Below are 27,125 nucleotides of genomic sequence, written 5' to 3' on the forward strand. Positions count from 1 at the left end.
ACCTTCTCTGATCTGTTCGTGATCCCCTTCTTTATCATTCCTAGCATTCTGTTTGCTCTTTTTGCCATCACAACGCATTGTGCAGACGGCTTCATCGACTTGTCAATCAGAACTCCCAAGTCTCTTTCCTGGGAGGTCTCTCCAAGTACTGCCCCGGACATCCTATATTCGTGCATAAGATTTTTGTTACCTACATGAATCACTTGGGTTTTTTTCTGTGAATGAATACCAACATGGATATTTTTAAATGTCCTGCACATTCAGGGACAGAGCACACCAAATAAAATACAGCAAAAAAAAAAAACAAAAAAAAACCCCACAAAGGATCTCAATGAACAGGGACTTGTCTTCATTGACCCATGAGCCATGTTTTGACATACACCTGCATTCATATACTTGTACTATAAGTACTTAGCTGTATGGTCTTAAATCAGACAGGGGAGATATACCTTGACATGTTTCACCCATGTGTTTCCAATGGTTTCTTCAAGGCTATCACTCCCTACGATCACAGAAAAAGCATACTTAATCTTACATCCAGCCACTACATATAAAAACAATTTATAAGTTAATCAACTGTTTTTCTTAAAACCTTACCCCCTACTATCTTACCTCATAAGTAACACACTATTCCAACAGACCAATATGCTCAGCAAGAATGGGAAATCTACTTCCGAATTCCTGTTTTAAGCCCGCCCTGGCATCAGTGACGATTTGAGGCATAAAGCCACCCACTATGAGTGAATGCTGAGTGGGCAGTGGCTTCGCTGAGGTTCGGGAATAAGACAGCTTATGAAACTTTTGTATAAGGTGTTAATGTATGCGGTTCACTTTCTGGCATACATAAGGTATTTGATGGGTTGTTACCTTATTCTTGAATTTTCTTTTCTTTTCTTTTTTTTATATTTTTTTAAATATTTATTTATCACTTTGTAGTTATTTATCGAGTATAAACTTGTACAGAAAGTAAACTTTAAGTCAAAAGTACATAACTATATTCATCATATTAAATTTAAAAAAATATAAAGTCAGTGGAACATATCCATATTAATCAGAATTGAATCCATAACATAAAGTTTACTTAAATTTTAACTCAAGTCCCCTACACAGGATCAAGATGGAACAAGAGCGATTTAGTAACAAGAAAGATATCATAGGAGAATGCTACGGCTGAACTAGATTGAATATTCTACAAAGAGTAGTGTCATAAGTTAATTTATTGAGGAACATACATACATACATCTGATTTTATAGATATACTAGTCTTTAAGCCCGTTACATTAACGGGTGCTAGAATAGATGTGTCTGTCTGTCTGTGTCCTTCTGTCTTCCCCCCCCCCAAGCAAAGCTGTCTAACCCCAGCACACACCTCCCCCCAAAGCAGCCCCCTTTCCCTCTCCCCCTGGCCCCCTGTATTGATCCCCTGCTTACCCTCCCTCCATCCTGGCATCTTCTGGCCTGCTCCTCTTCAAAGTAGCCTACGATCGTGGTGGCCGGCTTTAGCGAACCTCACAGGCCGCTCTCCAACTCGGAAGCACGTTCCCTCTGATGCGATCCCATGCGTCAGAGGGAACGTGCTGCTGAGGTTCGCTAAAGCCGGCCACCATCGCAGGCTGCTTTGAAGAGGAGGATCAGCGGCGGCGGCAGCGGTTAGTGAGGGCGGGAGGTGTGTTCCCTGCCGAGGACGCGGGCAGGGAGAGAGCTTGCCTGCGCTTCCAAATGGTGAGTGAGGGCGGGAGGAGGGGAGTGGCCAGAGTGTTCTCTGCCACCGGGTTCTAAAATGGAACACGGCCACGGATCATACACCACAGCAGCAGGGAACACAAAACCCTAAGTGCGCATGGGCGCTTAGGGTTTTATTATATAGGATACAGTATATATACATATACATAATTTAATAAAAGCATAAATACCAATACAAATTAATAAAAATATTTGAAACAGATGATGCTTAGAGACCATATGTGCCTATGTATATACGACAGCAGAGTAATTTTGGTGTTTTTAAAACGTTGTTGATGAGACACTTGTTTTTTTAATATGAAATATGGGAATTGATGTTTTGCATAGGTATACGCGCTAGTCGCTTGTCTGTTTATGTTTTAAATGCGTATGAGTTGTCTGTTTATGTTTTAAATGCGTATGAGTTGTATTGTGTATGTTTAAATTGTGAGTCTTTCTATAAAAAGTGGGTTATAAATAAATGAAAAGAAACAAACATGAGAAGTAAATATTGATAAAATCATAAACATTAATGTTCTAACATCGTTATCAGATGGGAACAAGGTGAAGGTGAAATACTTAAGTGGGGAACTGTAGAGGATTAAAGTAATGCAACACACGTTGAATAAAGATGTGAGAAATGAAAGATATAGGGCTCCTTTTACGAAGCCACATTAGCGGTTTAAGGCGTGCAATAGCGTGCGCTAATTTGCCGGTCGCGCTAACCGCTACCGCCTCCTCTTGAGCAGGCAGTAGTTTTTCAGCTAGCGCAGAGGTTAGCGCGCGCTAAAAAGGTGTGTGCGATAAAGCCGCTAACGCGGCTTCGTAAAAGGAGCCCATAATGTGACACCCACTGTCGGTGAGAAATAAAGTAACTGTAAGAGATGATCCAAATCAAATGTCAAAATCTTACTGATTACTAAACTTCGGAGATCAGAATCAGTCCTAAAGCCAAATGAGTTATAGCAACAGCCATAAGCAAAAGGATACACTTCCCCCTCCCTAATCGCAGTTTCAGGGTTCGCGGTTTCGATTATCCGTGATTTTTTTTGGGGGGGAGGGGGGAAAGCATAGATTAGGACCTTCCCGCCTCCCTACAGGACTTAAAATTCAGCATTTCACAGATTACTTCTTACCTGATGGTCTAGCGGCTTTTGGGGTAGGAGCAAATTTCCTACGCTCCTGCCCCGTGTAGATCGCCAATAGGAAATGGCTGCTGTGAGCTCCCGTTGTAGTCTCGAGAGACTACGGGAACTCATGGCAGTCGTTTCCTATTGGCGATCTGCACGGGGCAGGAGCGTAGGAAGTTTGCTCCTGCCCCGAAAGCCCGCTAGACCACCAGGTAAGGCCGGGAAGCCGGGGGGAAGGCGGGGTGGGTCATAGCCGGACGAGAAGTTATTTGCAGTTTTTCACACTTCACGGTCCGGCTCTGCCCCTATCCCCTGCGAATACCGCGGGAGAAGTGTATAGTCCTCATATTTGGCTCAAGCAAAAAAATACACGGTTATTAGAGGAAGCAGCCTTAGCAATCAGAAACAATTCTTAAGCTGCCCCAGTGAGTCAAAATCACAGCTTGAAGCAACGTGTTTCAGGAAAGTGTAAAACCCAATTGAAAGGTTCAGCTCAAACATTTTCACATTATAAAGCAGAGATTCAAACGCTGTCTATCTTGCAGGGTGGTGGTGGGGGGGGGGGTTTGCACAACTTAATCCATGCTCATAATTAGGACACAAAGTGGTATTCAAAATTCAATGGCTGAGTAATCCCATAGGCAGTGGAACACTTTTTTGTTGGGGGGAGGGGGGAGAAAAGCTCCATCCAGACCCTGCCCAAGCTCTGCCCCCGTGATAGTACTAATTTTTCATACATATACACAATATAATCTTATTAACAACACATAATGGTTAACCAGAAAATTAAACTATATAAAGCACACTACATGCTTCTCAACATTCATTCCTACCAGAACACCTGGCCTTGGTCACACATGCAGAACACAGATAACCTCTATGCAAATAAGGGACCAGAAACTAAAAGTACTAATATGTACTAATGAAACCCTAAGATGCAAGGCTCCGCTCTGCTTTCATTGTATGCTATTAGATCTCATGCATATTCATTGGGGAAATCCTGAAAACCTGACTGGATTGCATCCCTCGGGGACCATTGACCATTGACACCCCTGATTTAGAACATGGTTCTGAAGCCTGTCCTGGGGGGTCTCCAGCCAGTCAGGGTTTCAGGAGAGAGGTTTGCATGCAGTGGAAGCAGCACTTACAGATCTCTTATCAGTATTCATTGTGGATATCCTGAAAACTTGACTGGCTGAGGAACCCCCAGGGCAGGCTTCGGAACCACTAAACCAGGAGTGTCCAACCTCAGACTTCACCAGGTCGGGCTTTCAGGATTTCTACAATGAATATGCAAGCGATCTAATTGTATACAATAGAAGCAGCGCAAGTGAATAGATCTCATAGAAACATGATGGCAGATAAAGACCAAATGGCAGGAACTCATGGCAGCCATTTTCTCAAAGGAGACTGCACAGTAGAGAATGACACGGTGACAAAATTCATCACCGTTCCCGTCCCCGTGGAAAACCACGGGGAACCATCTTCATGTCATTCTTTAAGGAGAGAGGGAAGAATCAGAGTACGAATGGCCACAACCACTGACCCGCAAGCTTTGCTTTGAAGAATGCTGGTGTAGAAGGACTGAGGTTGAAATAGACACTAGAAAATGACATGGGATTATTTCCCGCGGTTATCTGCGGGGACGGGAACGGTGATGAATTTTGTCACCGTGTCATTCTCTACTGCACAGGGCAGGAACATAGGAGGATTGCTCCTACCCCAACTCACCACTGGACCACTAGGTATGCTTTGATGGAGCCGGGAAGAAGGCGGGAAGGGAGCGGGGGACAGGGTGGTGTGGAGCCAGTTGGAACAGGACGCAGGAGGGATCAATCTTATCCTGGCTCACCACTGGACCACCAGGGCTTAAGGTGGGGGAAGCACTTGAATATAAACTGAGACCCCTATTTTGGGGTCATTTTTGGACCAAAAATCTCAGTTTACATTTGAGTATATATGGTTAAGTACATATGTACATTGACAGCACCATACTGGACAAACCAAAGCTTCACTCTGGGTATTATCACCAACAATCAAAGCATATCTATATCTAAGTGCACTATTACTTCCTCTTCATAACCCTGCAGTGCCCAAATTATTACTTCATTCTATAGTAGAGAATGACACGGGGACAAATTTTTCCCTGTCCCCGTGGGAACTCATTTTCCCATCCCGTCTTTGCAAGTTCTTTTCCTGTCCCTGCCCCATTCCTGCAAACTCTGTCCTCATCTGCACAAGCCTCAAAAACTTTACAATGATAAGTAGCAACATTCTAGAGCTCAGATTGTGACATCATAATGCCTCATTCCACCAATGCCTAAGCTCTGTCCTCATCTGCACAAGCCTCAAACGCTTTAAAATCATAAGTGTTTGAGATTTGTGTGGTTAAGGCTGAGCTTACAGGTATGGGGCAGGGACAGAGACAGAGACAGAACTAATTGGAACTCATTTTCCCATCCCGTCTCTGCAAGTTCTTTTCCTGTCCCTGCCCCATTCCTGCAAACTCTGTCCTCATCTGCACAAGCCTCAAACACTTTAAAATCATAAGTAGCAATATTCTAGAGCTCAGATTGTGATGTCAAAATGCTGCATTCCACCAATGCCTAAGCCCTATCCTCATCTGCACAAGCTTCAAACATTTTAAAGTCACAAGTAGCAACATTCTAGAGCTCAGACTGTGATGTCATAATGCCTCATTCCACCAATGCCTAAGCTCCGTCCTCATCTGCACAAGCCTCAAACACTTTAAAATCCTAAGTAGCAACATTCTAGAGCTCAGATTGTGATGTCATAATGTCTCATTCCACCAATGCCTAAACTCTGTCCTCATCTGCACAAGCCTCAAACACTTTAAAATCCTAAGTAGCGACATTCTAGAGCTCAGATTGTGATGTCATAATGCCTCATTCCACCAATGCCTGAGCTCCGTCCTCATCTGCACAAGCCTCAAACATTAAAATCATAAGTGTTCGCCTCGCGGTTAAGGCAGAGCTTACAGGAACGGGACAGCGACAGGGAATTTGAGTTCCTGCTGGGACAGGGAAAAATTTGTCCCCATATCATTCTCTATTCTATAGTGTCTGCTCAGGAAAACAGCGTTCATGCTGATAAATTAGGAATGCTTGCATAAGTCCCTGGGCAAAGAGGACTGTGACGCTGCCTTGGCGTTCCTCCAGCCTAGCAGCAAACAGGATTAAAGGCCCTCGTGTTCCTCAGCAATGGTCATGTGATGACCTCCTGACCCCTGGAAAGGCAGTGCTTATGGGCAAGCTATATCCATGGGGCTTCTCATATGATGAAGGATAAGAGCTTCAGACGAAAAAGGATAAATGAGCCTTCGCATCCTGAGACCCGCCTTGCCCTGCTGCTTTGAACACTGGTACGGAGGCTGCTGTGCTGGAAACTTGTAGCTTCATGCCGGAAAACAAGGCAGTTCCTATGCTAACTGCAATATAGTTCAGCGTGAAAACGCACGTGGCCATCAGAGTGAAAAGGGCACACTAGTTGTTTTATTAATGAATTTGATTCTACCACATATACGATGGCCATTGATTTTCTGAAGAGCTACTGTAGTCTCTCTCTTTCATTAGCAGGAGATCTTGTATTAAAGTGATGCTGGCTGTTCCAAGGAACATAGGCGAGAGAAGGCATCTTAATTCTTATTTCATTTACAATTACCTTTTTTTTTTTTCCTTTATTCTTTATAGAGCAATGGTCAGACCGCAATTGGAATACTGTGTCCAACACTGGTCTCCATACCTCAAGAAAGATATAACTCTGCTGGAGAGGGTACAGAGGCGAGCCACGAAACTTGTCAAGGGATTGAAGAATTTGAGCTACAAAGAACACCTTAGGAAACTGGGACTGTTTACCCTCGAGCAGAGAAGACTGAGAGGAGATTTAATAGAGACTTTTAAAATAATAAAAGGATTTGATAAAATTGACCAAGAAGCAGCATTACTAACATTTTCGGATGTGACACGGACAAGAGGTCATAGACTGAAACTGAGTGGCAGCAGGTTCAGGACGAATATCAGGAAGTTCTTTTTCACACAGCGCGTGGTGGGAATTTGGAATACTCTCCCGGAGGATGTTGTGGCGGAGATTACTGTTCTGGGATTCAAGCGCAAGTTGGATGCACACCTTCTTGCAAATCATATTGAGGGCTACGGTATATCTGGGTCTCCAATCAGGAGTACCTAAATGGGCCGCCGCGTATGCGGATCACCGGACTGGATGGACCTCGGTCTGATCCGGTGAAGGCTTTTCTTATGTTCTTATGCTCTTATTTATCATAATTTCAACAAAATAAAATTATTGGGAGATCACGAGGAGGGCCAAGATGGCGGCATCGATCAGACGTTGAGATCAGGCTCTCTCTGCTTTCGGGAGTTCTAATCGCAAAAAATAAATGCCCCACAAGAGGAAAGAGAGCATTAAGGCGCCAGCTTCCTCGACGCCGATTCCCCCCTCCCCAGCTCGTCAGCAGACGATTGAGCAGTTGTTACCTGGAATCTGCATCCAGTGAGACGAAGTTACTCCGGCGGTGGGGGAGAGTAGAGGAGGCTCCAGCCCACACGAAAATGAGATCTCACTTTCGCCTCCCTTCAATGAACCTCCTCCCTACCCGGCCGACTCTGCTGCTTTGGCAGTAGGGGCAGAAAGGGTTGCACACCGAGCTCCTATGGGGGAAGCGCCCAGAGCAGATGAGCTTCTGCCGATGATTACTAACATTGGGAAGCTTATCCCCTCCAATGAGTTGACGCTAGCAGCGATTTGGGGACTGCTACAGAAGATGGACTCTGAGGCAACAAAGACTTCTACAGAGGAAAAATCTTGGCTAGTAAAATGGACAGCCAAGGCCCTGGAATATTCAAACACTGAAGCAAAAAAAAAAAATCTTCACAGAAGTGAAATCCTTTGTGGATTTTTAAAATACTGCAATTAAAGATTTAATGATTCTACATCGTAAACTTGACAATATAGAAAACTTTAGTCGAAGGCTGAATGTTAGGATTTTGAATTTCTCCAAAGCACCCAGGATATTAGCCTATGATATGTTCAAGAAATACTTAGTGGAAATCTGAAAGTATTCCCCGGATAATATACCTCCTTTAAATAAAGTTCATTATTTGCCTCGTTCACCTAAAAACTGGGATACAATGGGGGCTGGAGAAGAGACTCCACAGTTGGACGTAAATAATATTTCAGCCATCTTAGAGGAATCTATTACAGATACGACTCATAGAATGACACTTTTGGCTTCTTTGATTTTCCAACAGGACATTGATTCCTTTATGAAACTTTACTTCCGTGTTTCTAGAGAACTGTTCTATGGAAAAAAGATAGGGGTATTCCTTGGTGTAACTAAGGTTACCCAGGAAAGGAGGAAACTTTTCCTAGCTATGCGACAGGACACTAGGGCTTTGGCGGCGTCCTTTTTGCTCGCGTATCCGTGTAAATGGGTGTCAGGTCAAAAGCGCGCCGGGACAATTGAGCGCAGCGCGGAGGCGTGCGCCGCTCAAAATTAATGTTTTTAGGGCTCTGACGGGGGGAGGGGCGTGGGGGGGGAACCCCCCACTTTACTTAATAGACATCGCGCCGTGTTGTGGGGGCGTTGTGGGGGTGTGGGGGGTTGTAACCCCCCACATTTTACTGAAAACTTCACTTTTTCCCTGTTTTTAGGGAAAAAGTTAAGTTTATAGTAAAATGTGGAGGGTTACAACCCCCCAAACCCCCCATCACGCCAGCGCGATGTCTACTAAGTAAAGTGGGCGGGTTCCCCAACAAAAACCCCCGTCGGAGCCCCTAAAAACAGTCATTTTGAGCGGCGCGCACCTCCGCGCTGCACTCAATTGTCTGGGCGCGCCTTTGTCTTTCGCGCCATTGTCTATGAACCGTGTAAATGTATTGTTAAATATGCTCAAGTCAAGTATGTCTTCTTTCAACCAGAGCAGTTAAGATCTTTTCTGGAGCTGAAGAAAATGGCGGCTGCTGTATAGGTGATAATTTGAATTAGAATGCGGAATGTTATGTTATAGCCTTTCATGGTACAGTGGTGCCTCACACATCGAACTTAATTGGTTCCAGGAGCAAGTTTGTTATGCGAAAAGTTCGTTATGTGAAACGCGTTTTCCCATAACAATACATGTTAAAAAAAATAATTCGTTCTGTAGCATAAAATATGCTAAGATGACATAAAAAAAGATAAATTTTTTGTTATTATTTTTATTTAGATACATCTAAAAACATAATTGTTTTTTAAAACAACACACATTTTTTAAATTTAAAGACAGACTAAGTAGAGTCTAATTTTACAGTGAGAGAGGGCAGAGTCTCAGCGGCAAAAACTGGGACTTAACTGTTCATTTTTTTTTTTTTTCTAGCATCGGGGAAGCGGCGAGAGTAGCTCCGCCCCCCCCCAATGCATCAGCAGTAGGCGCCGGGCCCCTGCGAGCCGACGGTCCGCCACTGCACAGGGAGCCAGGCGGAGAGAGGGCAGTTAAGCGCAGTGCCTGCGCGGAAGGATGCAGCTCGGGCGACTTCGTTGTGTGAAACGAAGTTCGTTGTAGGAAGCAAGACATGAAGTTCGTTGTGCGCAGCGTTCGCTGTGCGAGGCGTTCGTTATGCGAGGCACCACTGTACTTTTTTTCTTCAACATGATTGGTTAATGCTTAACCCCCCTCAACAGCTTTTTGTGGTCTAAGAAAGCATATCTATATTACCTTTTTATTCTTTTATTTCTTGTACAATGTGATGTTATAAAATTGAATAAACATAAAAAGAAAAGAAAAATAAAATTATTGAACAAACAAAAGTTTTCCCGATTTTACAATATAGAAAAAAGAAATAGTCATTCAAATTTTTATAAAATATATACAAACTTTTGCGTAGTCCACATTAGGGAGAGAAACAATTCACATACCATTGGGAAGGGAAAATTAAAAAGATTTAAGAAATTAACGGGAATCAAATTAGTAGCTCGTCCACATTTTTAAAGCGGACCAGTAAATTAGGATCATTTGGGACTCCGCATTATTACTCCCTTCCCTTCCAAAAAAGAACTTCAATTGGGAGGGTTCATAAAAACCATAGGGCTCCTTTTACAAAGGTGCGCTAGCGGTTTTAGCGTGCGCTTAGCGCGCACTAAAATGCCCCGCGCGCTAGCCGCTACTGCCTCCTTTGAAGCAGGCGGTAGTTTTTCGGCTAACGTGTGCTAATCTTGTGCATGTGCTAAAAACGTTAGCGCACCTTCGTAAAAGGCGCCCGTAGGTACTTTGATCCAAGTCAATCACACATTTACATGGATAACGCAATTGAAATTTTGCCCCCAGTGTTTTAACATTTTCTTTCAGTTCTAGGAATCTTTTCCTTCTTGTTTGCGTCGTTCTTGAGACATCTGGGAATATAGAAATCTTGGCATCCATCACAATTACCTTTTTTTTTTTTCCCCTAAGAAAATTATTTGCTGAAAGTAATGAAACATTTTCTTTGCATTACTTCTGGTATTTGGGATGCAATAATCTGTAGTCTTTAGTCAAACACTTTGCATTTATTGCACCACTGTTGGTTCAGTGATGCATTCTGCACACTTGTTTGCAGTTATTGACCTCAATTGGCATTCTAATCAAATAAGCACATTACCCAATTAAATATAAGGAATGGTTTGCACACACATTCACTAGTCTCCCTCTAGCCCAATCATGTGACTGGGCTGAGGAAGGCAAAAGCCAGAATGGTCTTTTTATGTCTGAAGCTGGGGGGGGGGGGGGGGAAGAGCATGAAATGAAACTGGGCAGAAGCCAGAACATGTGATAATGAAGTTTCATAGTTCGAGGGAATGCCATAGTCGAGGTGGAAATTAAGAAGTGGCGTATCCACCCCTCACTACACTCTTCTACATGGGAAGATGCTCCTTGTGATCGTGAATTGCTTTCTAGGGACCCTGCAGCTCGTTTGGGGACAATTCCCCCGTGCTTGCATCACTGAAGATGCTTTACTTCGTAAGGAATGCTGTCCTGCCTGGCCAGGGGACGGATCTCCCTGTGGCCAGATGTCCGGCAGAGGGTCCTGCCAGGACATAATCCTTTCCAGTGCTCCTCGTGGGCTCCAGTTTCCTTTCTCTGGGATAGATGACAGAGAAGACTGGCCTGCAGTCTTTTACAACCGAACTTGCCAATGCACTGCCAACTTCATGGGCTATAACTGTGCAGAGTGCAGGTTCGGCTTCTCCGGGTTAAACTGTACAGAAAGGAGACTATTGATCAGGAAGAACCTTCTTCGGATGAACACCACCGAGAAAATCCAGTTCCTTGCTTACCTCAGCTTGGCTAAACATACTACCAGCGTTGATTATGTAATAGCCACGGGCACGTATGCCCAAATGAGCAATGGTCTCTCCCCTTTGTTCGCTGATATCAATGTATATGACCTCTTCGTCTGGATGCATTACTATGCATCCCGCGACACCTTTTTAGACGGGGTAAACGTTTGGACAGATATCGATTTTGCTCACGAAGCCCCGGGTTTTCTCCCGTGGCACAGGCTCTTCCTTCTCCTTTGGGAGCACGAGATCCAAAAACTGACGGGCGATGCCAATTTCACTATTCCGTACTGGGACTGGCGAGATGCCCAAGACTGTCAAGTCTGCATCGACGAACTAATGGGAGGCCGGCACCCGTCGGTCCCTAACCTCCTCAGTCCGGCTTCCTTCTTCTCTTCATGGCAGGTAGGAATTAGTTTTAAATATGCATTCAAAACCCACAAAGGTAAACATTGGTGGCTCTATCAATGGCAGACTTGCACGTCAGCATTCAAAGACCTTTCCAGTTATATGTTCAGATAGCAATGATTGAACTCAGTGGCATGGTAAGGGGGGGCAGGGGGGCAGACCGCCCCAGGTGCCGTCTTGGTGGGGGCATTGGCACCTCTCTCGCTCCCTTGCCACGCTCGCATCCTCCTTTCCCTCTTTAAATCTTTGCCAGCGTGAGCAGATTCTTCAGCCCATTGCTCGCGCCAGTCTGGCTTCCCTCTGAAATCACTTCCTGGTAGCGGGGCCAGGAAGTGACATCAGATGGAAAGCCAACGCCGGCTTTCCCTGCTCACCCTGGTGAAAATGTAAAGAGGTTCGGGAGGGAAGGGAGGGCGTGCATGTGGTGTGGATGGCAGGGAAGGAGCGGGGAGGGCAGAGAGGAGGGTGCGAGGGGGGGGGGGGGCATCACTGTCTCGTGCGCCTCCTACTCTCGCTAGGCCACTGATTGAACTATTTAAATTTTCACTGCTTCTACCAAAGTGAATAGCAGCACTGAATATGTGTAGCAATTTAAGTTCTGCCTGTGGTATCCCTTTCTGTCTAGTGGACAGTCTTGCCTTTTAAGTGCCTTCCAAAAATAATTTGTCCACTTTCTTCCTCTTATTAACTGAAATCAATGCCTTGCATTTAAATGAGATATCAAATTATTATTCTTTTCTCTATACTACCCCCCTCCCCCCACCTACTTAGGCACTTTAGGCTGCTGAACGCCAAAGTAGGCGTGGCCAACACTGGACGTGATGTTTGGCAGCCCAAAGCATCTACATAGGCTTGATTCATGCAAAGATAGGGTGCTGGAAATATAGGCTCGGAAAACCCTGGCCTACATTTCTGGCACCTATCGTTCCTGTAGGCGCGATTCCGAAACCAGCACCAAAGTATGATTGGCCGCTGTTTTTAAAGATGGTCAACGATATTGGCGCTGGTTACAGAATCCGACCTTTATCGCATATTGAGTTAGAGGTTGGCGACTAGGTGGGCCATGGGAGAAGAATGGGTGAGGAGTGCATCGGACTTAACAGGCCTAATTTTCTATAATTACTGTGGCTCAAATTAGCATCTCCTCAATAGGAGACGCTAAGGCCCAGGCTCAATAAAAGATGCCTAACGTTAGGCACCTGGATTGGCACACCTAGCCGATCTAGGCGCCCAACTTAATTACTTAAAAAGCTTAATTGGCGGCGATAACAAGCAATTAGCACTTCATAATTGGCTTAAACTAAATTTAATTGGTTGGTAGGCGCCTACCACTTTCAGGTCCAAGGTGCCTACCAGAAAGTGGGCGTGGTTAGGGGGGCCGATCTTGGGCATGCTTTGCACGTAGGTGCCTAAAGTGATCTTAGGCGCTGGTATTTAAGCCAAGACAACCCAAGTATAAATAGGGAGCACCTAAGGTTCGAAAGCCTACCAGCGTCTAACTCCACATAAGGTGCCGCTAGGCATAATTCTTATAAGTGGCGTCTAACTTAAGACGGACATGCGCTATGTGCTACATTCCTCGGCACCTATGTTTTAGGCATCCTTTATAGAATCAGGGCCTAAGTGCAACCGTCCTAATTGTGACAGGTTCTATGTAACATAGTAACATAGTAGATGACGGCAGATAAAGACCCGAATGGTCCATCCAGTCTGCCCAACCTGATTCAATTTAAATTTTTTTTTTTTTTTTCTTCTTAGCTATTTCTGGGCAAGAATCCAAAGCTTTACCCGGTACTGTGCTTGGGTTCCAACTGCCGAAATCTCTGTTAAGACTTACTCCAGCCCATCTACACCCTCCCAGCCATTGAAGCCCTCCCCTGCCCATCCTCCACCAAACGGCCATACACAGACACAGACCGTACAAGTCTGCCCAGTACATGCCTTAGTTCAATATTTAATATTATTTTCTGATTCTAAATCTTCTGTGTTCATCCCACGCTTCTTTGAACTCAGTCACAGTTTTACTCTCCACCACCTCTCTCGGGAGCGCATTCCAGGCATCCACCACCCTCTCCGTAAAGTAGAATTTCCTAACATTGCCCCTGAATCTACCACCCCTCAACCTCAAATTATGTCCTCTGGTTTTACCATTTTCCTTTCTCTGGAAAAGATTTTGTTCTACGTTAATACCCTTTAAGTATTTGAACGTCTGAATCATATCTCCCCTGTCCCTCCTTTCCTCTAGGGTATACATATTCAGGGCTTCCAGTCTCTCCTCATACGTCTTCTGGCGCAAGCCTCCTATCATTTTCGTCGCCCTCTTCTGGACCGCCTCAAGTCTTCTTACGTCTTTCGCCAGATATGGTCTCCAAAACTGAACACAATACTCCAAGTGGGGCCTCACCAATGACCTGTACAGGGGCATCAACACCTTCTTCCTTCTACTAACTACGCCTCTCTTTATACAGCCCAGGATCCTCCTGGCAGCAGCCACTGCCTTGTCACACTGTTTTTTCGCCTTTAGATCTTCGGACACTATCACCCCAAGGTCCCTCTCCCCGTCCGTGCATATCAGCTTCTCTCCTCCCAGCATATACGGTTCCTTCCTATTATTAATCCCCAAATGCATTACTCTGCATTTCTTTGCATTGAATTTTAGTTGCCAGGCATTAGACCTGTTAATGTAGATGTCCATGCATCAATTCCAGCGGACATGCTTAGCACTCTCCCAAAAATTAGAGCCTGGTTTTATAAAGGGCACCTAAGCACACCTACTTTGTAGGCACCGCCTTGTGTGGTTGTCAATCAACCACTAGGCATCCTTTGTAGAATCCCGCCTAGTGGTGCCTAGTCATGCTTAGACCTTGCTAGGCATCCTCAGGGCTGGATTTAGATGAAAAGAGGCCCTAGGCTATTCCACTTATGAGGCCCTTTCACCTCCCATTTTTAAGTTTGTAAATTACATGAGAGATAATAAAATACATCATTACTGTGATATATATCAATATGTTAAATGAAACATGTTGTTATTGGTACTAACCTTTATAAAAAATGTGACACGGATAATAAATAAAAAAAAGTCGAGAACACTTATTTGGACATTTATTCTCAGCACCATATATAGTACTTGTAACAATAACTAATCAAACATAACACACAACATTGCCCCTTCCTATGTCCATAGTGCCCCCATTGCGTCCTTCCTCCCATCCCCCTTCCATTGAACACCCCCCATGCCATCCTGCCTGCCTGCCTTCCATTAAACCCCCCACCCCCCTCCGATGCCAGCCTGCCTGCCTCCCATCCCCCTTCCACTGAAACACCCCCCTCCCCCCCCGATGCCAGTCTGGGCCGCCCTGTCCTGACGGATCCACGTTTTGCCTCTCTCCCCGCGGGGCTGGGCTTTGCCCAGCTGTTTCCGGACTGATGTCTTTCCCTCCCCGATCCTCCTCCCAGGGTGAGAAAAAGAAAGGGAGAAGCCAAGTAGGCGCCCCGTTGTGGCCGGAGCCGGTTCCGATCCCGAAGCGTAGAATTTCTCCTTATTTTCGGTTCAGTGTTTTAGTGTTCACTGTTTTTAGAATAGTGTAATTTTAATTTTGCTAACAATTTGAATGTAGGCCCCTCTTGATCTTGAGGCCCTAGGCTGAAGCCTAGTTAGCCTATAGGAAAATCCGGCCTTGGGCATCCTAGAGGTTGGCGCTAGAACATTAGGCCAGGTTTAACTTGGCTTAATTTACCAGCGCCTAACTCAGATGCTTAGCGATGCCTAAGCCAACCACACCTATTCTCTGCCCCCTTTTCACGCCTATTTTTCAGGTAGGCAACGTTAGGTGTTATAGGGCGCTTTGGAACTCCTTAATTCGATTTTTTTTTTTTTTTTTTTTTAAATTAGCCATTTAAGCTAATTAAAACAATTTGGGTTGCGCGCGGATTTTAGTTAGGCATCTGCGATTACAGTACCTTGCAGCGTCTAATGTATGCGTCCTTTATAGAATCTGGTCCTTAGCGCCCAGCATTGCACTTAACTCGTGCTGAGTTCCGCTTTTAAGATGCACTATGTGCAAAATCTTAATGCACTTTATTAAAAACCACACCCTGAGTTTCTATATACAGTAACTTTAACAAGTAGAAATTGTTTTTCTCTCTATATATATACCTGTATATAGCAGATATTGAAATGCTTGAATGAGAGCAATTTAAATATAGTCCAGTGTATTAAAGGTTCTCACCAATTGTGTATCTATAGCAACAGTTCAATTAAAATATATTTGAATGCTGTTAACTGCATTTGAAGGAGTTTCTCTTATTAGGTAGGAGAGAGAGTCCAAGCACTGCACCTCAAGAGGCTTCGTTCTGTATCAAAAACTTGGCTTTATATTTAATGCTTCGCTGCCTATTTAATTCTGCATTCAGGGAACATGCAATCCTTCTATTTAACATGATTTCACATTCAGAAGAGCTGTAATGAGCTTGCACAAAGGGCTGTTGTTCTTTGATATGTTTTTACAACATTTTCCTCAGAAGTCATCCATCACAAAGGTAGCTTAGCTAGCAGACGAGGAATCCTGAAATTTTAAGCAAAACAAAATGAATGTGGAAGAACAGAATGTGTTACTTGCTCAGATGTCTTTTTTAAAAAAAAATATACTCAGTTTGTTTGCAGGGTATGACATACATTGTTGGCCTAGTATAAACACAAGTTTTTGTGAACCACGCTAAATCCTTCAACAAGGCTAGAGCACAAGACGGCGAGAGATAAGTCGGGCACGTTGTGCCTCTGTACCATGGAGTCTTTCATTTGTTAGAACTGTTGCCGAGATAAATAGGGCTAATGTTTGCACTTTCCCTGATGAAGCTCTTCTAAAATTTGTAAGAGCGAAACGGAGATCTTCCGTCGTCATCATGTCATCAAGCTAAGTACTCTATGACTTATATAGTGGAATATAGGAGTACCGGCTGTTAACTGAAAATCAGAATCATTAATAAATAATAAGTTTTTTTTAAAAAAAAGAATTAAAACAAGAATAAAAGAACAAAAAGAATGTTTTTGATAAATAATAAAGTAAGTTGGAGAATTTAAAAGGACCGATGATAGCTCACCCTATGGTTATCAGCTTGTAAGATACATCGGGCTTTTAGCTGTGAGCGCTTGAGATCCTTAAAAAAATCTCTCCATTAGATCCAGTTTGGATTTTTTGTCTTGTGCTCTAGCCTTGTTTAAGGATCTAGTACAAACACAGCCACTCTTGTTTTGGTTTTAAGGAATTATTGGTTGATTGGTTGATTGAATGAATGATTTAGCTTACACCTTTTCAGTAGTAGCTCAATGTGAGATTCCTTCAGGTATGCTAGGTATTTCCCTACCCTGGAGAGCTTACCATCTACCTTTTACAATGCTGTAGTAGTGCTTCTCCCACAGCAAATGCACCAAAACCCATAGAAATCGAATGGGCTTTGTAGTGGCATAGTAAGGGAGGGGTCCTGCCTCGGGCGCCAGCACACCTCCTCCTCTATGCCCCTGCCTCTTCCTAATCGTCCCCTTGCCATGCTCGCGCCTCACCCCTTCCCGTCCATTGTACTTCTAGTCATTCACTGCTGCGAGCAACAAATTCATGTTCCTCGCAACCATGTCGGCCCACCCACTGACGTCACTTCCAGGTGCCACGCACAGAAAGTGACGGAGGGAGAGCCGACAGGGTAACGAGGAGCAGGTTGAAGTTGTTGCTCGCAAGCGGTGAACAACTAGAGGTGCGGAGAAGGGGCGGAGAAAAGGACGGGTACACCCGTGTCCATACTGCTACAATCCAAGAGTTCCGAGTTTCCAAGTTTTATTTAAAATTTGATTTACACTGTTCCCCCGCGAATTTGCGAATCGTGGACTCACTCATTTGTGGTTCGCAAATCACAGACTCGCTCATTCGCGGTCTGCTCCGACTGCCTCTTCCTGTAGTAAAGTCGGGCTACACCAATCAGGAGCTACATGTCCAAACCGTGTGGGACTAAAGCACGCCAACAATTACGCGCCGACAATGCTACTCAGGACTTATGCATGCCGCCTTCAAACAGTTGCTGTTAGAGATCTGAGAGGGTGTTTGGGTGGAACCCCCCCCTAAACTGACAAGTGTTCATGCTTCCATTGGAATGGGGGTGTCCCCACACTACACTGAAAACTGCCGAATACCCAAAAAGCTAAGGAAAACGTCACTTTTCAGTGTAGTAGGGGGTTCCTCCCCACCCCACCCCCAACGGAAGTGCAAAAACTTGTTAGGTTACTCCACACCCCCCCTCAGAGCGCTAACTGTTTGAAGGCGGTGCACATAAGTCCTGCACGGGATTGTCGGTGCGTGATTGTCGGCGCACTTTTGTCCCGCACGCTTTAGTTATGGTACCTTTTTATTAGAGGACATTCTGCATTGGTACATATTTGAAGAATCTTTTCTTTTTTATATGGTTTTAAAATTTGCATTATGAAACAAGCCCCCTCCTTTACTAACGCATGGTGTGGGTTTTAGCGCCGGAAGCAGCGATAACTGCTCCGATGCTCACAATAATTCTATAAGCGTCGGAGCAGTTACTGGCACTGCTGGCGCTAAAACCCATGCTACATGTCAGTAAAGGAGGGGGTAGATTTGCTATAAGTCTCTACTCCCCCCCTTTACAAAGCCATGCAAGTGTTTTTAGCGTCGGCTGTGGCAGTAGCAGCTCGGACGCTCATAGGAATTCTTTCAGCGTCGGAGCTGTTACCATGGCGACCAACGCTAGAAACACTAGCGTGACATTGAAAAGGTTGGGGTACATTTTAAGACGTGTGAAAATAAGGAGGCCACATATCTTGCAAAATGAATCTGTTCCTGGATAGTATTTCCTCTTGCTAGTTACATGTCTTTTAATACGAAGGTCATTTCATAAATATTTTTTATTTTTTTTTATTTTATTTATTCAATTTTTCTATACCGTTCTCCCAGGGAAGTTCAGAACGGTTTACATGAATTTATTCAGGTACTCAAGCATTTTCCCTGTCTGTCCTGGCGGGCTCACAATCTAGCTAATGTACCTGGGGCAATGGGGGGATTAAGTGACTTGCCCAGGGTCACAAGGAACAGCGTGGGTTTGAACCCACAACCCCAGGGTGCTGAAGCTGTAGCTTTAACCACTGCGCCACACACTCCCCAATAATGCACACTATTTTTAAAAATTTCCATGTTTTTTTTTTTTTTAAGTATTTCTTTACAATCCTTCAATATAGTCTCCCTGCTTTGCAATGACTGAGTATCAACGTCCGGGAAGCTTCATTATTCCATCCAAGACACTGATTATGTTCAGTTGTTGAATGGCTCGGGTACCCGCAGAATAAAAGTTCTTCCAGAGATGCAAAATGATGTCCACGCATAGGTTGTTTCAACTTTGGGAAAAGGTCAAAGTCTGGTGGACTCATGTCTGGATTGTAGGGAGCATGGTAACATCTCCCAGCCATATTCGCATACTTTTTCAATGACAACATTCCCTATGTGCGGGTGAGCATTGTCGTGAAGAATGAGTGGCCCAGCCAAGAGCAACTGAGGTCAGGATTTGTGCATTTTTCTGCAAATTTATTTTACAAAAAATCACATTAATACACTGCAGTGACACTTCTTTCACATGGAACTTTGTCTCTAATGATGATGCCTTCATGATCATAAGCAAAAATCATCATTTGTTTGACTTTTGATTGAGCTCGTCAAAATTCTTTGGGCCGTGGAGAAGATGGAACTCTCCACTTATTGAAAAACTGCGCGAATACGGCTGAGAGGTTACCTCATGCTCTCTACAGTCCAGACATGAGTCCGCCATACTTCGACCTTTTTCCAAAGTTGAAACAACCTATGCGTGGACATCGTTTTACACCTCTGGAAGAGCTTTCTTCCACCATTACCCAAGCCATTCTGAACAAAAATGGTGTCTTGGATGGAATAATGAAGCTTCCCAAACGTTGGGACTCAGTCATTGCAAAGCAGGGAGACTATATTGAAGGATTGTAAAGAAATAGTTGAAAAACAAACAAACATGTAAATTATTTGGTCCTGGAGGATGAAATGTACAATGTCTGCGTCTATGAGGCAAACATGATTTTTCCTGTTACATAGAGCACTCTGGACCCCTGTTCGTTTACAAAAATTGGATTGCTCTAAGTCTAATAGATGTTGGCATTGTCATCTTGGAGCTGGAACTTTAGATCATTTATTGTTTTACTGTCCATTCATTAAGGCATTCTGGCAGTCTATATGAGATCAAGTAAATAGCTTATTAGAAAATCATGTAGGGTTGTCTTATGATACAATTTTGTTTGGTGTGTCCATGAGATATAAAGGTCAAATATCTGCTAATAATAATAAGCTATTAATGATTTTGACAGGAGTTGCCATCCAACAAATAACATACAATTGGAAGGACTATAAAAGATTGAACTATTGTTTCTGGTGGAACTCAGTATATCAAGTTTATAAATTGGAACGAGCGCTAGCAGTTCAAAAAGGTTGTTATAATAAATTTAAGGATGTGTGGGGGCCATTTTTAAAGTATTATAATGAATAATTTACATTTTTCCCAATTATGATTTACTTGTGGTTTTGGGTGGGGGATGGGTATATGGATGATTTACTAATTGTATATGTGATCAAAAAATAAGATGATATATTCATAGGGTGTATTTTGGTTATTGATGAAGTCGGGTGGGGGGTAGGGGTTTTAACTTTCTTGGTATATATTATTATAGAATGTCAAGTGATGCTATTTCAAATTGTTTGTTATTTCATTGTACACTTGTTGTTTATGTCAAAATGAATAAAGAATTATAAAAAAATAAATAAAAAATAGTGTGCATTATTTATGAAATGACCCTCGCTTGTTAATTTTTAAAAATGTCAATATCCACATTTCATTTCTGGGAAAAGAAAAGAAAGTGTTGCATTTCAGAATCAGAAAAATATTAAGAACAAATCTCAGTGTGACATTACACGTTGTGAAGAAAAAAATTGAAGGGGCTCCAAATACTTTTCATTTAATGTTTCAAATATTCAACTCCAAGTACGGGCGAGAGAATGGAATTTGAAGTAGGTTTATGTCTTCCTTATTTGCATGTGTGTAAAGGAGGGAAAGAATACATTTTATGATCATTGAATCCTTTGGAGAATGGCCTGAAAAGTCCAAAGTTTCATTAGGAAGAGCGCTATGCTTCAGTAATCCCAGCCTGGGCGCCAAAACAGTAGCGGGGTGAGACACTAAATTTCACAATCGATGCAAGGCTCTACCCCTGCCATCCAATTAGAGTTTGTTTCCTTTTGACTTGTTTATATCTTCATTCCATATTTATTTAATTCTGGTATGTGTATAAAATCAGTTTTATTTGCACACAAATAGAATGTATGCATGCAGACTCAAATGTATGCACCTAAAAAAAAATCACTTAACTAATATGCTACCAAGAAAGAGAAATCTTTAAAGCCTAAAGTAATAATCTCTCTCTCTCGCTTCATATCTCTCTCTCTACTGCATCTATCTATATAAACACATTAACGAGTGATTCTATCAAATAAGGTGCAGTTATCAATCTGGGTTACTGTTAAGATGTGTTATTTAGCCACTAACTCATGCTATTTTAACACGGGTCTTATTTTAAGCAATTAGACCTGGTTACTAATAATCTAATCTAACCTAATCCTTAGGTTTGTATACCGCATCATCTCCACGTTCGTAGAGCTCGACGCGGTTTACAGTAGGAGAAATAGGAAGGAACTACAACAGAGGGTTAGAGGTAGAAGTGTGAAGAAAATTTGGAGGACTTGGGATGCCAAGATATAAGAGTTTCCTGGATTCCTAAGTTGGAGGGAGACTTACATTTTTTGTGAAAAGCCAGGTTTTCAGATGTTTGCGGAAAACTTGAAGAGAGCTCAAGTTCCAAAGAGGGGAGGGTTGTTCCAGAGCTGAGTGATTTTGAAGTGGAGGGAGGTCCCTAGCTTTCCTGTGTGGGAAATGCTTTTTAGCGAGGGGAAGGATAGTTTTAATTTGTGGGAGGATCTGGTGGTATTAGGGTTTGAGGAATTCCAAGAAAGAGGGATAAAAGGAGGGAGGATACTATATAGGATTTTGAAAGTTAAACAGGCGCATTTATAGTGGACCCTGGCGATTATCGGAAGCCAGTGGAGCTTGGCCAGGAGCGGGGAGACATGGTCAAATTTACTTTTAGCGAAGATGAGCTTGGCCGCGGCATTCTGAATCAGTTGGAATCTGTGGAGGTTTTTCTTAGTTAGGCTTAAGTAGATAGAGTTGCAATAGTCCAATCTGGAGAGGATGATGGATTGGACAAAATGTTTTTGATGGAAGCAGGATCTAACTTTCCTCAGCATACGAAGGCTGAAAAAGCATTTTTTTTACCAAGGATTGGAGGTGGTCATTGAAGGACAATGTGGAATCAATGATGATGCCCAAGACTTTTTTTTGAACACCATGAGAGATGGGGCCCAACGCACTGAGTCAGGCAGGATGTCCCAGGCATAAGGCACAGCAGGGCAGGAATCAGGAGCTTGGAGTATAGGAGAAGGAGTCCTGCAGAACTTGCCTGTCTCCCACTATAGAAAATGCAATAGTGAAACAGCGCCCTCCACTGGCAGGACTATATTTATTTATTTATTCAACTTTCTATACCATTCTCTCAAGGGAGCTCAGAATGGTTTACATGAATTTATTCAGGTAGGCATTTTCCCTTGTCTGTCCTGGCAGGCTCCTAATCTATCTAATGTACCTGGGGCAATGGGGGGATTAAGTGACATGCCCAGGGTCACAAGGAGCAGAGTGGTTTTAAACCCACAACCTAAGGGTGCTGAGGCAGTAGCTTTAACCACTGCGCCACACTCCTACTCAGCTTAGAGGAAACTTAATGTCCATGTATATATCTTGTATATTTAGAGTACTTACTTTTAAAAACAAGATCTCTTCATGAAGTCATTTTGGCTTCAGGTTGTTTACAACTATGAGATGACATTAATAAGGGAGGAATGTATGCACAGGCAATATTTATATGACAGTATTGTCTAATTAGTATAAACGAGCAGAGTCAGTATTCATTAGAAGAGGAATATTGACTGAGATGTGAATTATTTTTCCTTAATACATTGTCTGAGAATATTAAGCACCACCTTGGCGACGAACGCCTGTTTATATAATCAATGATCAAAAAAAATAAAAAAGTAATGAAATCAGGGACCTGAACTGATTGGAAAACTAACACTCCTTACTCAGCAAAAGTCACAGTTTTTCTACCTTTGGGATTGGAACAAGTTAACAATATATTGGAATGCACGATACAAATCACCATGTAATGAAGCTCAAACTATTGCAGAAAGATGGGTGAGCGTGTCTGGATTATTCAGAAGTGGCCTTAACATTGTCGACCCTAATGAAACGGGGTGCGCCATCAGTCATCTTATTTTCAGTGTCTACTTTCCATTAAAAGGCTGACAGAATGCGGGCTGTCTGCCAGCCGACTAACGCTGCTAACGGTCATTCGTGCTCGGTACCAGATTTTCAGCAGGGTGATCGCGTCTATGACTTTGGCATTGTACAGTGTTTGTTTTAAAGAAAAGGGAGAAGACACGAAGGAGCCCTTTTACTAGAATCTGGTCTTAGTGTATGTTCACGCAGGACTTTCCCATATAATAAGACCAGATCCAAAGAGGCAATATTTAAAGATAATTAAAGATAAGTCATATTGCATATACATTTTTTTTTAAAGTGCAAGAAGTAATAAAGAATTTTTATAGGTTGAGGAATTTACAAATAAGAAAACTATAGTAGCCTGATGATGAGTCATGAGAAACGAGTCACCATTAATGACATCGTTCTATAATATCACACATAAGTGCAAACCATGCTCCTACATCATTTATTTATTTATGTATTCAATTTTCTATACTGTTCTCTCAGGGGAGCTCAGAATGGTTTGCATGAATTTATTCAGGTACTCAAGCATTTTTCCTGTCTGTCCCAGTGGGCTCACAATCTATCTAATATAATGGGGGGATTAAGTGACTTGCCCAGGGTCACAAGGAGCAGCGTGGGTTTGAACCCACAACCCTAGGGTGCTGAGGCTGTAGCTTCAACCACTGCACCACACTGGAAATCAAAATGTAGCAAAAGTGAGCTAAGTATAGTATAATGAAGCCATTGTGACATCAATGATGAGGTTGGCTCTTAGGCATTGGTGGAATGAGGCATTATGACATCACAATACCAGCTGTGGCTATCAGAGGCTGCAATTTATTCAATTGTCTATACTGTTCTCCCAGGGGAGCTCAGAACAGTTTACATGAATTTATTCAGGTTCTCAAGCATTTTCCCCTGTCTGTCCCGGTGGGCTCAAACTCTATGTAATGTACCTGGGGCAATGGAGGGATTAAGTGACTTGCCCAGGGTCACAAGGAGCAGTGTGGGTTTGAACCCACAACCTCAGGGTGCCGAGGCTGTAGCTTCAACCACTGCACCACACACTCCTCCATATAGGCATGGCTAATGCCAGAAGTGGCCTTATGCATCATAAAGCGCCTCTGTAGTCATGTAGGTAGGCCTTTAAAACCCTACCCTACATTTCCGGCGCCCACGTCACAGAATCGTAGAATTGAAAGGCTAATTATGTGTATAAATAATCGTATTTGTGCAAAGTCATTCCACAAATCTCTTTTTCAGAGGGTAGAAAATGTTGGTTTAGAAAAATATCAAGGCAATCATCTCAGACTGTTTGGTCAAAATAGGCTCATCTGTGATCTTAGCCCTGTGGAGGTGAATCATTTACCAACAATGAATTCTAATGCAATTATTACACATTATCTACTATAGAACCCAGGAAATAACTCACTGTGACCATATTAGCATGTACTGTTAGTAAAGGACCCATTGTGAGGGAGTGGGTGATACATGGCTGGGCTCCGACCCTGATCACTCCCTCAATGAGACTGAGCCGCTTTAGGGGAGGTAGAGCTATGCCTGCTGCGTCGGGGGCAGGGAGACGACTAAGGGCTCCTGCAAAAGAGCTTTTTCCTGCAGGCCGGCGAGGTAAATGCTCCGACGCTCATTCATTTCCGAGATGTTGGTAACGTGGACTTTACAAATGTGGAATGACGTCAAAGGCTGGACGATTACATTTAGCTTTCTCAAATCTGGTCCAGCCTTTGACGTTATTCCACATTCGTAAAGTTCACGTTACCAACATCTCGGATCCCTGAGGAAGGCGTGTTTTGCCGAAACAGGGCCCGTGTTGGGTCCTTCTATCACGGCCCGTGTTGGGTCCTTCTATCACTGATGAGGTTGGCTCTTAGGCATTGGATTTTGTATTTTAAAGGATTTGTTGAATAAAATCAGCGTCAAGAACATTGTATTTCCACAGCCTTGTTTGGTTGTATTGATTGGCAATAGCATGAGATTGACTTTTGAGATCCAGAACAGAAACTGTTCATTCACCTCTTCCAACGCCATGACACTTAATTGCCCCCTCCTCAAAGAATCCCCCCTCCCCCCCTTTTTCTCATCTTGCCCCCCCCACCCCCCCTCCCGATCCACCTTATCCTACTCCCCAATTTCATCTACTCCATTGCCTGCTTCCCTGCTCAATTTAACACCTAACTCTATGCAATTCTGTTCAATTATTATTTAACTGCATATAACTATGTTTAATTAATGTGAACCGCTTGTAACTATGCATGTAACTGTGTTTAATTAATATAAATCTGCTCAACTAATTCTTAACTGCATGTAATCCATGTTTAACTAATGTGAACCGCCTAGAACTCACTGGGTATGGCGGTATACAAGAATAAAGTTATTATTATTATTATTATAAATGTGCTGTTGTTTAATTTGATCATTTTATCCTACTGAATACATATTTGCTTTCTTTTCAATGATGCGTTTCCTAGATCATTTGTACCCGACTTGAAGAGTACAACAAGCAGCAGACTTTGTGCAATGGCACAGCGGAAGGGCCTATACTGCGAAACCCCGGCAATCAAGACAGAAGCAGGACTCCCGGGTACCCCACATCAGCAGAAGTGGAATTTTGTCTCAGTCTGACCGAATATGAAACAGAGCCCATGAACAGATCTGCTAATTTTAGCTTTAGAAACACATTGGAAGGTAATTTTATTTTAGAAGCAGAATCAGAGCGAGATCGTCTTCTGAAAATCCGATGGGTGGTCGTGTCTGAAGTAGCACAAGGTATTGTAAAGCCTTGGTGAAGTCGAACGGATGATGCATTAGTCCTTCTAGGTCTGTAAAAATAAAAACCAACACAATATTGTACTCAAATATAAAAAAAAAAGGTGCCATGTACGGCTTTGCTGATGAGGTCATAAATAATTTGACAGGAACACTGAAAATCATAAGAACATAAGAACATAAGCATTGCCTCTGCCGGGTCAGACTAGGGGTCCATCGTGCCTGGCAGTCCGCTCCCGCGGCGGCCCTCCAGGTCTATGACCTGAAAGTTTTTCCTACCTAACCTAATGTCCATACCCTATTCGCTCAATGTCCTGTAAGGTAAACCTCTATCTGTACCCTGTTATCCCCTTCGCTTCCAGGAAGTCATCCAGTCCCTTTTTTTTTTTTTTTTTTTGGAGACTTCAGATTATTTTCTGTTAGGTGCCTGGAATGTGTTGTATGACTAGAAATGTTCTCCCATTCAAAGCTCAATGCTTTTGCTATTATTCAATACTTTTCAGTGTATTTGGAATGCCCTTGCAAGGTGATATACAAGGGTCATTTCATAAATAATGCACACTATTTTTATGGTAAAATAATTTTTATTGGAACAGACAAGAAAACAAATACCAAAACTCAGCCGGATAAGCAGTGTTCCTAAAAGAACATTTTATACAAACCAAACCCTATCCCTGCTCCCTTCCCCCCCCCCCCCCACTCCCCTCCCACTGGTCGTAGTTCCCAGAAACAGTCAGCAACACTGACAAGACACAGTCAACAATTCAGCACTCGATTTCGTGCAACAGGAGTCTTGGTATCCCAAAAACGTTCCCAGATAACTGTGAAACGCTCACCCCGCCCAGTTGAAAGATCAGGCACATCTCGACGCTCCCAAATAAGCAGTTGAATCATCTGAGTACGCCACGTGTAAATTGTGGGAACATCCATGTCCAGCCACTTGAGAAACATACATTTGAGGGCACATAAAATGGACCACCTAAGAAAAGCTTTCAATCCAGGTGGCCTCGGATGACAAGAAGGAGAAACACCACATAAAAGAAGAGATGAGGGTCGTATAGTCACAGTCCAAAGAGTCCCTATAAAAGCAAAAATTTGCCTCCAAAAAGTTTGAACCGCTGGACAAAGGTAGGGGAGGGACATTAGGGTGGGCAGACTAGATGGGCCGTGGCCCTTATCTGCCGTCTATTTCTATGTTTCTATGACCATAACATATGGCCCAGCTCAGCAATCCGATGACCACATTTATCACACTCTGGCGATGGTCGAAATTTAGCACAGTAAGCTCTATAAGGAGA

The 27,125-nt window shown here is 43.2% G+C and overlaps 1 protein-coding gene across 1 annotated transcript in view; it reads left to right on the forward strand.

The window, feature by feature from the left end:
* The first annotated feature begins 10,764 nt into the window (after window positions 1-10,764).
* Window positions 10,765-27,125, forward strand: part of TYR (tyrosinase) — a 58,901-nt gene continuing 42,540 nt past the window's right edge. The window contains exons 1-2 of the mRNA XM_033949937.1: window positions 10,765-11,583; window positions 25,530-25,746. Coding sequence (XP_033805828.1) covers window positions 10,765-11,583; window positions 25,530-25,746 — 1,036 coding nt within the window. The remainder of the gene's footprint in view (window positions 11,584-25,529; window positions 25,747-27,125) is intronic.

The sequence above is a fragment of the Geotrypetes seraphini genome, chromosome 6 (genome assembly GCF_902459505.1).
Source record: "Geotrypetes seraphini chromosome 6, aGeoSer1.1, whole genome shotgun sequence".
NCBI lineage: Eukaryota > Metazoa > Chordata > Amphibia > Gymnophiona > Dermophiidae > Geotrypetes > Geotrypetes seraphini.